General features: G+C 46.9%; 2 protein-coding genes across 2 annotated transcripts in view; both read right to left on the reverse strand.

The window, feature by feature from the left end:
* eef1a1l2 (eukaryotic translation elongation factor 1 alpha 1, like 2) overlaps nucleotides 1-3543 on the reverse strand; it is a 3575-nt gene extending 32 nt beyond the window's left edge. The window contains exons 1-8 of the mRNA XM_028964858.1: nucleotides 3387-3543; nucleotides 2946-3102; nucleotides 2190-2369; nucleotides 1768-2064; nucleotides 1530-1680; nucleotides 1196-1452; nucleotides 501-735; nucleotides 1-302 (exon numbers count right to left, since the gene is read on the reverse strand). The exon at nucleotides 1-302 is cut by the window's left edge and continues 32 nt beyond it. Of these exons, the coding sequence (XP_028820691.1) occupies nucleotides 178-302; nucleotides 501-735; nucleotides 1196-1452; nucleotides 1530-1680; nucleotides 1768-2064; nucleotides 2190-2369; nucleotides 2946-3089 (1389 nt within the window). The 5' untranslated portion in view covers nucleotides 3090-3102; nucleotides 3387-3543 and the 3' untranslated portion in view covers nucleotides 1-177. The remainder of the gene's footprint in view (nucleotides 303-500; nucleotides 736-1195; nucleotides 1453-1529; nucleotides 1681-1767; nucleotides 2065-2189; nucleotides 2370-2945; nucleotides 3103-3386) is intronic.
* A 168-nt stretch (nucleotides 3544-3711) lies between these two features.
* On the reverse strand, nucleotides 3712-6883 carry eef1a1l1 (eukaryotic translation elongation factor 1 alpha 1, like 1). Its single transcript, XM_028964857.1, has 8 exons — nucleotides 6730-6883; nucleotides 5918-6071; nucleotides 5461-5640; nucleotides 5079-5375; nucleotides 4836-4986; nucleotides 4513-4769; nucleotides 4199-4433; nucleotides 3712-4111 (listed from the first exon to the last, which is right to left on the reverse strand). The coding sequence occupies exons 2-8, from the start codon at nucleotides 6059-6061 to the stop codon at nucleotides 3987-3989; spliced, it is 1389 nt and encodes a 462-aa protein (XP_028820690.1). The 5' UTR covers nucleotides 6062-6071; nucleotides 6730-6883; the 3' UTR covers nucleotides 3712-3986.
* Nucleotides 6884-11242: the final 4359 nt, after the last annotated feature.

The raw sequence follows: 11242 nt of genomic DNA on the forward strand, positions 1-11242 counted from the left end.
TATTTCTTGTCTTTTTTCAATCATCGGCACCTAAAGCATTTTTCTTCCTTTCCTGCGGAAACTTTTGCGGTGGGTTTTAATCAGCATTATCCAGTCCTTTAGGTGAGAGCTCATGTTCCAAGGCCTCGCCGGGTGGAGCGCCGACAGCCCGCCTGGCTGGAGATCCCGTGTGGAGGTTCACTTGGCCTTCTGGGCCTTCTGGGCCGACTTCGTAACCTTGCCGGCAGAGGAAGCTTTCTTCTCCACGGCCTTGATGACGCCAACGGCGACCGTCTGCCTCATGTCGCGCACGGCAAAGCGGCCTGAAACGAAGACAATATTTACAACACTGATATGAATTTGAAACCTGTAGTTATTTCAGATGATGTTGGTTTTTGTCTTGTTCAGCTTAGTTTCTAGAAATATATTATAAAATGTAACATTTTGTGTTTGATTTATTACTTATTATACACAAATATTTAGTAAGATGTGATTTTAGAAGAAGCCCAACTGTTACTCACCGAGGGGAGGGTACTGGGAGAAGCTCTCCACACACATGGGCTTTCCAGGGGTCATGACAATGATGGCGGCGTCGCCAGACTTTAAAGCCTTGGGGTCGTCCTCAAGCTTCTTGCCGGAACGACGGTCGATCTTCTCCTTCAGTTCAGCAAATTTGCAGGCGATGTGGGCGGTGTGGCAGTCCAGCACGGGGGCGTAGCCTTGAGCGATCTGACCAGGGTGGTTCAGGATGATGACCTGGGGATGTCCAGAATACACCGATGAGAATAGCAGCTAATCGATTCATCAATGTGTGTATTAATTGGCATGTATTAGTTATTCCGGCTGCACGGAGGTGTGGTCCTGCACGTTGAGCCACGTGGCCCCACACATCCAAGGTTGTGAGTTCGAATCCCGGCACGGAGTACGTGTTGGCATCTGTAAGGTGGTAGTAGCCTAGTGGGTAACACACTCGCCTATGAACCAGAAGATCCAGGTTCAAATCCCACTTACTACCATCGTGTCCCTGAGCAAGACACTTAATCCCGAGTGTCTCCAGGGGGGGACTGTCCCTGTAACTACTGATTGTAAGGCGCTCTGGATAAGGGCGTGTGAGTGAATGGTGCGTATGTGTGCACCCTCCATGAACCCTGGGGTGGGCTCCAGCAGACGCAGACCCTGCGTGGTGGACAGTGAATGAGTGAGTGATTATTCCAACCTGAGAGGTGAAATTGGCAGCCTCCTGAGGAGGGTCGTTCTTGCTGTCTCCAGCCACGTTGCCACGACGGATGTCCTTCACAGACACGTTCTTCACGTTGAAACCAACGTTGTCACCGGGGAGGGCTTCAAGTAGAGACTCGTGGTGCATCTCCACAGACTTGACCTCAGTGGTCACGTTAGCAGGAGCAAAGGTCACGACCATACCAGGCTTCAGGACACCAGTCTCCACACGACCCACAGGGACAGTTCCAATACCTAAAGAGAAAGCAATGAAGATCTCACTTTTAACCTTTACCCAAGTCGGCATGTAATCCCTGAGGGTGAAAATATACCTCCAATCTTGTAGACGTCCTGCAGAGGGAGACGGAGCGGCTTGTCAGTGGGGCGGGACGGGGGCATGATGGAGTCCAGGGCCTCCAGCAGTGTGATGCCACCAACTGCACCCTCTTTGCGCTCAATCTTCCATCCCTTGAACCAGGATATCTGTTGGAAGGTGTAGATGAATTAGCATTTGGAAGAGACACCACAGAGCAAAAGTATCTGAATATGCCTATTAAAAATGGTAATAACATTTGTGCTGGGCTCCAGCATGTTGTCGCCGTGCCAGCCAGAAATGGGGACGAAGGCGACGGTGGCGGGGTTGTAGCCGATCTTCTTGATGTAAGCGCTGACTTCCTTGGTGATTTCCTCGAAGCGCTTCTGGCTGTACGGGGGCTCTGTGGAGTCCATCTTGTTGACTCCAACAATAAGCTGCTTCACTCCCAGGGTGAAGGCCAGGAGGGCGTGCTCGCGGGTCTGTCCGTTCTTGGAGATACCAGCCTCGAACTCACCGACACCAGCCGCAACAATGAGCACGGCGCAGTCGGCCTGTAACAGAGGAATAACCAAAATGTTCATTGTTATGGATTTATCATCCAAGCATGAATACATTGAAAGGTACAGTTTTGTGTAACGTGCTACATTCATAATACAGAACGTAGCATGAAACACACCTGAGACGTGCCAGTGATCATGTTCTTGATGAAGTCTCTGTGGCCTGGGGCATCAATGATGGTCACGTAGTACTTGCTGGTCTCAAATTTCCAGAGAGAGATGTCAATGGTGATACCACGCTCACGCTCAGCCTTCAGTTTGTCCAGCACCCAGGCATACTTGAAAGAGCCCTTGCCCATCTAGCGAAGGCAAATGGGCGTGAATATTCAATAAAACCAAACAGGAAACACTTCAGAATTTAGGAGGAGTCCCATTTTGTCAAATATCAACAGTATAAATATAAGCAGTTTATTGGAATGAACTGATTTAAATAACTGTACAATGTTAGACTACATTTGGACCAGTTTGGGTCTGAAATCAAATTTGATTCTGCAGGTATAAAATGAAAAAAAAAAAAAAAAAATTATAAAAAAAAAAAAATAATCCCCAAATCAACTCATAACAACATTAAAAAGACAGAATATCGTTTAATTTTTTTAAGACATACTCGTTTTTTTCACTCTATAAATATGTGTGTAGAACAGTGATATACAGAAAACAATCTATGAATATGGTCATTCTGCTACACATGAAATACATGTTCTCATATCTCATGGTCATTTGCAGATAAAATATTAATTACTCCTCAGTCGAGCTGCGTTGCAGTGCAGTGACATTAAAACGCCACCAGGGGCGTCGTCCTCAGGCGCTGTGACCGCTTTTGGACGCTAGATGTCGCTGCCGCAGCGGCGCCCACCTGCGGCCGGAACACCCACCTCCGCAGCCTCCTTCTCGAACTTTTCAATGGTTCTCTTGTCGATGCCGCCGCATTTGTAGATCAGGTGGCCGGTGGTGGTGGACTTGCCGGAGTCGACGTGGCCGATCACGACGATGTTGATGTGGGTCTTCTCCTTCCCCATGGTGGGATTTTAACTGTTCGTATTAAAATACACATATTAACGAAATAAGACATATTCCCCGCGGCGGTAAAACGGCGCCTTTCGTCCGTCGCCCCGCCGTCACATGCTCAGCCCCCGCCCGCCCTGCCCTCAGTCCCGCCGGCCTCCATGTTGAGTGAACCGGCCATGTTGTTTCAGCGCCGCCGCAGTTTCCTCAATGTCATGAGGCGGTAGTAAGTTCCCCGTTTAAATTACATTCCGCGCCGCCATGTTCGGTGCGGACTATTTAAAAAGGTGAATTTTACAGCCCAGACTCACCTTGTTAAAAAGCAGCTCCCAGCGGTCCTGAGGCAAACCCGGAGAAAAAGGAAAGAGTCCTGCCTCGCACGGCTTTTTATATCTGGGCACGGGTGGGAGGACCAGGTGACCTTACCCACAGACTGGTAGAGCGGTGGGGTACCATTGGTCCTAATGCTGCAGGACCACCGTGGTGATTGGATGGCAGGAGGCATCAGAAGCGGGCACCCCCACCCCGGTACCAGCGGCACGTGGCAAGACAGCTGCAGGGACGGTCACAAAAGTGGAGAACCCGCTCGGCACCGTGAAACGTTCCCACAGAAGACAGGCGCAGAAGGACATCGGGTTTTTTTTTTCAGATCTTTATTGATGAGCAGCGTCTTTCCATTTCACTGTGGCAACAGTTGCAGTTCTAAACCATTTCAAAACGCAAATTATAACAAAATGAAAGAGGCACTCTTCACAATTTAATAATCATGCCACAAGTTGTTCTTTCCTGCGAAAACTTTTTCGATGAGTTTTAATTAGCATCAACCAGTCCTTAAGTAGAGTGCCCAGGTTTAGAGATACTCCAGGGTGTAGTGGGCCCACAACCTGAGGAACTGCACAGTTGAGGAGAATTCACTTCCCCTTGGCGGCCTTCTGTGCAGACTTGGTCACCTTGCCGGAACCACCAACCTTCTTCTCGACGCTCTTGATGACTCCCACAGCAACGGTCTGCCTCATGTCACGCACGGCAAAACGTCCTGGGATAGAAAAATAAAAATGGAATTTAGTACCAAAACGTCCTAGAATTGCATGAACAGGAGGAGGAGGAGGAAACAAATACTGACCAAGAGGAGGGTACTCCTGGAAGCTCTCCACACACATGGGCTTCCCAGGAATCATGTTGACAATGGCAGCATCTCCAGACTTCAGAGCCTTGGGGTCGTCCTCAAGCTTCTTGCCAGAACGACGGTCGATCTTCTCCTTGAGCTCGGCGAACTTGCAGGCGATGTGAGCGGTGTGGCAGTCCAGCACGGGGGCGTAGCCAGCAGAGATCTGGCCAGGGTGGTTGAGGATGATGACCTGAAGACGAAGAGGCCTGTTAGTCGGCAAGGAACGCTACAGCATAGACGTTCCAGCTGTGGGCCAAACGTGGACATACCTGGGCAGTGAAACAGCCAGCCTCCTGAGGAGGGTCGTTCTTGCTGTCTCCAGCCACGTTGCCACGACGGATGTCCTTCACAGACACGTTCTTCACGTTGAAACCAACGTTGTCACCGGGGAGGGCTTCAGTAAGAGACTCGTGGTGCATCTCCACAGACTTGACCTCAGTGGTCACGTTAGCAGGAGCAAAGGTCACGACCATACCAGGCTTCAGGACACCAGTCTCCACACGACCCACAGGGACAGTTCCAATACCTACAGGACAAACCTAGTCAGACTCAGCCAGCCAATAACAGGCGTAAAACAAGCACGCGTACAAACCTCCAATCTTGTAGACGTCCTGGAGGGGCAGACGAAGGGCCTTCTCGGTGGGGCGGCTTGGGGGCACAATGGCATCAAGGGCTTCAAGCAGGGTCACACCACTGGCATTTCCCTCCTTTCGCTCAACCTTCCATCCCTTGAACCAGCCCATCTGCAAGTGTGGGAATAAGATGGATCATTCAAATCATTAAAATTAGCATTAAAACACAATCTGCACGAAAAGAAATAAATTAGTTCACTTACGTTGCTGCTGGGCTCCAGCATGTTGTCGCCGTGCCAGCCAGAAATGGGGACGAAGGCGACGGTGGCGGGGTTGTAGCCGATCTTCTTGATGTAAGCGCTGACTTCCTTGGTGATTTCCTCGAAGCGCTTCTGGCTGTACGGGGGCTCTGTGGAGTCCATCTTGTTGACTCCAACAATAAGCTGCTTCACTCCCAGGGTGAAGGCCAGGAGGGCGTGCTCGCGGGTCTGTCCGTTCTTGGAGATACCAGCCTCGAACTCACCGACACCACCAGCAACAATGAGCACGGCACAGTCAGCCTGTACAAACAAAAGGCAAATGAGAATTTAAATAAAAATGTACTTTAAAACCACCAACAAGTAAAAGATTTGAATGTGAACACACCTGAGACGTGCCAGTGATCATGTTCTTGATGAAGTCTCTGTGGCCTGGGGCATCAATGATGGTCACGTAGTACTTGCTGGTCTCAAACTTCCACAGAGCGATGTCAATGGTGATACCACGCTCACGCTCAGCCTTCAGTTTGTCCAGCACCCAGGCATACTTGAAAGAGCCCTTGCCCATCTAAGGAGTAGATGTATAAACATTTTTTTAAAACCGCATAAAAAGCATAAAGGGAAACGTTCCAAGTACATATTCACCGATTTTAAACCAACGTCACAATAGCACATTACCCAGATTTAAATAATTCTAGCGTTGCGAGTGACGTGATCAGTGAGTAAGTGTTACGTATACGCGGACGTCTCCGTGAAACGCCGCGTCATCAGCAGGCCGCGGAAGCCCCGCCCCCCCACACCCTGCCGGCTGGCCGCCATCTTTACGCCGCTCGGCGGCTTCGTACCTCCGCAGCCTCCTTCTCGAACTTCTCGATGGTTCTCTTGTCGATGCCGCCGCATTTGTAGATCAGGTGGCCGGTGGTGGTGGACTTGCCGGAGTCGACGTGGCCGATGACCACGATGTTAATGTGGGTCTTTTCCTTTCCCATGATTCAGTTTCTGTTAATAATAAAAAAAAATTTTAAAAAAATGAACAGGAGTCGAACTTGTATAAAAATAAAATGCATATTTTATATTTAAAAATGACACCAGGCCCTAAAAACAGATTCACCAACAAGTGGCAGGAACGCCGCGTTAAAAAAAAAAAAAAAACGCCGGCGTGTCCGGTCGGCCATGAGCCCGGAGCGACACGTGTTTCGTTACGGCCACGTCGTGTCGAGTTACTCGGTATAAAAAGGACCGTTTAAACGCGGCCGCCGCACGGAACGCGGCGCGACATCTGCCGCCGGTTCGGTCCTCACGCCGGGCGGGGAAGGAGAGTTCGGCCGCGGCCTCGAGGCACCACATGGCGGCCTTTGTTCCTCGGCGCCCCCCCTCCCCCAGTCAGACGGGGGAAAAAACGCCGAAAATCGTACAAAAGTTGGAAAAGTACATTTTAAAAACAACACCCTGTACATTCTAGTCTTGAAAAAACGTGGTATATTCCCCCACAATAGCGGACGGCGGGGGCATTTCCCCTAATCGGCAAGGAAAACGACCGAATGGCGAAGTGACAAAAGGGGGAAAAAAAGGCTGAAAAGCGCAGAAAAGTTAAAACGGGAGTAAAAGTGGAGTAAAGGCGGCCGGGCCGGGCCGGGGAGCAGGAACGCTGACTTACCGGGTTACGAGTTCACTCCAACGCAGCTGCTCCCCTTCGCCAGGTAACAGAAAGAGGAAGAAAAATGCCCGAGTTGGAGAATTTATACGCGGGAGGAGGCCGGGCCGCCGCAACCCCCCGCTTCCTCCCGCAAATCACACACCAATTCCGGCCAAACAGCCCGCCTCAACAGAGACGTCAACGGCGGAGCTTCAACTTTCAAATCCCTTCATTTACACATTTTACATTTTTATTTTATTTATTTTTTTCACGCACGCACACATATTTCGCCATGTATATTCTGGACCTGTACGTTTTATTTAATGAAACTAGATGAAATCTTGCTGTACTTGTATATAGTGACGATGAGATGATGCAAGAAGTGGATCCTTCATGCTTTTCAGGTTCATGTTGTTTAGAAGTCTAAAATAACGACTGTGACCTTTCACCCCTGGGTGGGGTTCATCGTCACAATGTGTCAGTGTGTCTCCTGCTGGTGTGGTCGGGGAGATAAGACTGTATTCAGATTTAAAAATTAGATGCTAAGCAGGTTGTGGAGCCGCTGTGATGCAATGCCATGTTTGAGGGAGACACACAGTTTGTGGGGGGGGGGGGGCAGTAATTCTGGTGCCAATCCTATTGTCTTGGGGAAAAAAATCCTTGACTCATTCAAATTCAAAGTTGTTTCAGAGAAGCTCAAGTTTCATCCCATTTGGGACCCGAGACTAGAAATTTCCACACACCAGACGCATAATAAATGAACATGTTTGAATGTGGGCCAAATGAAAGTTCCGGTTTGACTCAGAAAGGCCTGCTTTGTAAGGTTCTACCTCTGATGGACCTGAGGTCGGGCCTGAGGCCTCGTCGTTCACATCACTGATGCTTTTCCTATTTAGAGCGCCACCCGGCAGCTGCTGCCTTCAGTCAGGGGGTGCGGGCGAAATGGAGACGCAGGGAGAGTGCTGACTTACCGCTCAGCCAGATATTACCAAATGGACTTCAGTAATAGGTCAGAACAGTGATTCATATTATTACTTTTCTCAATTAGCATATTACTTATTATATTTATAAGGTAACATGTAAATTGTGAAAAGGGCAAAAACAACATAGTGTATGATGGGGAACAATCTGGTGGTTTTGGCTCTCTTTCGGTAAAATCTGCAGCTGGGATAACTGGCGGTGAAAAAAGAGCTGTGTTAAGAGTAATGTAATCTTCACCAACAAACCCAGTGTTCTCGTAAAGCAGACTGAACACATATCGAAACATTTTACATTCAAACGTGTCATAAAAAGAAATAACTGAACCAGAAACACTTCATTCATGAATTGCCAGTGGACTGTGATGGGATGTGAAGACACCTACATGCTCTTCACTGCCAAGTTTGAGCCTTATCAGGGCTCTTAGTTTGTAAACTCAATATTCTATAGAAATGGAACGAGAATTGCTGGTGTCTTCCTCTTGTAAGTCGCTTTGGATAAAAGCGTCTGCTAAATAAAGTAAAGTAAAGTAAATAGGAAATGCAGAACCAGGCAGAGTGGTATCACAGAAGTGAAAAAACGGACTTCACCCCCCGCTTGCAGTTCCATTGTCTTGGAAAACATCTCCTCTCACCATCTGATTTACATGCAAACGGGTTTCAGACGAGCTGATGGTGTGTCAACGTCTCAGGAGGGCGAGTGGTGGGGGTTCGAAATTCCAGCACGGGAAGGTCCAGACCGTACTTAGATGTGCTGTACATATGTAGTTATAATGATGACAAAAAAGTAAAGACTTTGAAGCACAAGTTAATTATATACTGAATGTTTCAAGCACACTCAGCGAATCTTAACTTTCATCTGATGATATATCACATGAAGTGAAGTGATTGTCATTGTGAAACACTGCAGCACAGCACACGGTGTCACAGTGAAACGTGTCCTCTGTATTTAACCATCACCCTTGGTGAGCAGTGGGCATTATGATAGGCGCCTGGGGAGCAGCGTGTGGGGACCTTGGTGGTCAGGGATTTGAACCGGCAACTTTCTGATAATTCCTGAACCGCTAGGCCACCACTGTGGTGGAATAATCATTTATTTAATTTAATAAAAGTGTGTTAGCAGCACAATGTACATTCTATTATTACATTGTATTTGAAAAGAGCCCTTATTATATTATTCTTACCATGACTGTGTAATATTTTCAATATCTATATATGAATGTGTTTGTCCCCACCCAGCTAACAGTCAGCGTCATGCTCAGACGAGGTCACATGACGTCTGTCCTGACATAATCTTGGTTGCAGACTCCAGCGATCGTGTGGACTTCAAACTGTGGCTGTTAACAGCCTTACTTTTACACATTTCTAACGTGAGCTGGGGAGGAGCATTAGCTGCTGGTACTTGTGGGATCCAGGCTGCACCCCGGCGCACTGTCTGGGTGTTGAGTCACAATTCAGGCCTTGCTGAAACATGGTCATTAATTCTTATTAATTCAATTTATGGGATGGGCGGTTGAAATATGTCCTGATGTTGAACACAATAAACAGCATGTGTTATATCTGCATGTTAAACGGTACTAGAAAACAAAAACCTGTGGTGATAAAAACTGTACTTTTTAAATGAGATAATTGATATTCCACAGATGATATGATGAGATCACAGACTGTTACTGTCCTGCAATATTTGTAGTATGCTGGTGTAATAAAGGCCAATGTATGGTGAAAGCATCATATCTCAGGTCACTTTGCCAATCTCCTAATTATATATTACTTACACATAATAAAACGTGTCTCAAGCGGGTCAGTTGTAGACATCGACAGTTCCTGAATGGTGGAGAAGTTGTCTGGGTTTAATACGTAATAAGGAAACTGCCTCACAAACTAAACTTTACCTGATTTCAGTATCCATTTAGATGATTTTAATGAAAATGATGTTTAATGTTAAAATGAATCCAGTAACAAACACAGGCGGCTCCTTCCTGCTGACATTTTATCACATAAAGTGGTTGAGCAAAATGGGTCTTGAACACTTGCAAATAAAGACAGGATAAAGGCAGAGCCACAGTGTGTGAAGGTGACAATTTGCATAATTCAAGGACCCCAAGGGTCTGTCTTGCAAGCCAATGTAAATGTAAATCACACCGATAGTGGAAAAATATACATATATGCACAGACACACACACACACACACACACACACACACACACAAACAGACCTGTATGAACTGTATAGTGTTCTGTTGTCCGGTGAAAAGACACAAAAGTACAACCATTGCACATAAATCATTTTACACTTATAATTATCAGGGTGGTAGTAGCCTAGTGGGTAACACACTCGCCTATGAACCAGAAGACCCGGGTTCGAATCCCACTTACTACCATTGTGTCCCTGAGCAAGACACTTAACCCTGAGTTGCTCCAGGGGGACTGTCCCTGTAACTACTGATTGTTAGTCGCTCTGGATAAGGGCGTCTGATAAATGCTGTAAATGTAAATGTAATAAGTTAGAGACTTTTAATGTTTTCAACTGGTGGAAAAAGAATTTCATACTTTCCATAGGTAAACGATTCCGACTTTCGTCTTTGGAAAACAATCCCAAAATGTTTAGACTACGGAGTGGTAGATTTATTAGTCAGATTTATTAATACGGTTTATTGTTGTCCCGCCTTCCCCCATCAGCTCGCGGACGTGACAGAATGTCGCAGCCCCAACATGAGGACAGAGGAAAACCAGGAAGAACTCAGCCAGTCGGAGTGAGTACGGGTGCCAGCGGGGAAGGATCGCCCGTGGGGTCGGGTAGGACTGGGATACGACTCCCACGTTCTGGTTGAGCGGTATCTTCCCGGTGATACGGTGGTTGAGTCTCCGTGAGGAGCACAGTCCGGGTTCTCCAGTGGGAGGGAGGCTGCAACATTTCTGTGAACTGACTTCCTTTTTTATTCTCCCCTTTTGTTTCCCCTGTTTTCGGCCATTGCACCATTTTCCTTTATTGTTAATAAATCACGGACTTGACATACTTAAACTGCTGTTGTTATTATTTCATTATTACTGCTACTGAAACTCGCTATTAAATAGACAGATTAATGAAAAGATGTATAAATGAAAACTGAAAATTCATGTCAGCACCCATGCAGACTGAAATTGTCTTAGTAAACCATGTACTTCCGGGTTAACCACCTGACGCAGCCACATATCTCTGTAAAATGAGGTTTAAACATAAATAATTACCTTCTAAGAATTCTGAACATCTTTGGTAATTTCTTACCTTGGTAAAATATATATGCAAATCCTTATTTTGCATTTTGAAACTTCCTGACAGAGCTCATTTATTCCCTCCATCACGTGGCAAAATCACATAACATTTTCAGTATGATGGCAGATTATAAAGACAGATTATATTTTTTTACCACAAGGGTAAAAAGTCCTTTCATCCAAGGAACACATTCCTCCAACCGGCCAAGGAGTGCTGGAAAAAACAGGTCTAAGTTACAACTTCCAGGTCAGATTTAAACCAGATATAAACAGGAAATTAGGAATGCTTACATCTTTAGCCAAGTA

This window comes from Denticeps clupeoides, chromosome 20 (genome assembly GCF_900700375.1).
Source record: "Denticeps clupeoides chromosome 20, fDenClu1.1, whole genome shotgun sequence".
In the NCBI taxonomy this organism is placed as follows: Eukaryota; Metazoa; Chordata; class Actinopteri; order Clupeiformes; family Denticipitidae; genus Denticeps; species Denticeps clupeoides.

Bases quoted from the DNA above. Each gene is read 5' to 3' on its own strand.
- eef1a1l1 (XM_028964857.1), bottom strand. From the start codon at position 6,061: ATGGGAAAGGAAAAGACCCACATTAACATCGTGGTCATCGGCCACGTC. The intron at 5,641-5,917 runs GTACGAAGCCGC...TCTACTCCTTAG, and splicing joins TCGAGAAGGAGGCTGCGGAG to ATGGGCAAGGGCTCTTTCAA. The intron at 4,770-4,835 runs GTTTGTACGCGT...TTTGTCCTGTAG, and splicing joins GGACGTCTACAAGATTGGAG to GTATTGGAACTGTCCCTGTG.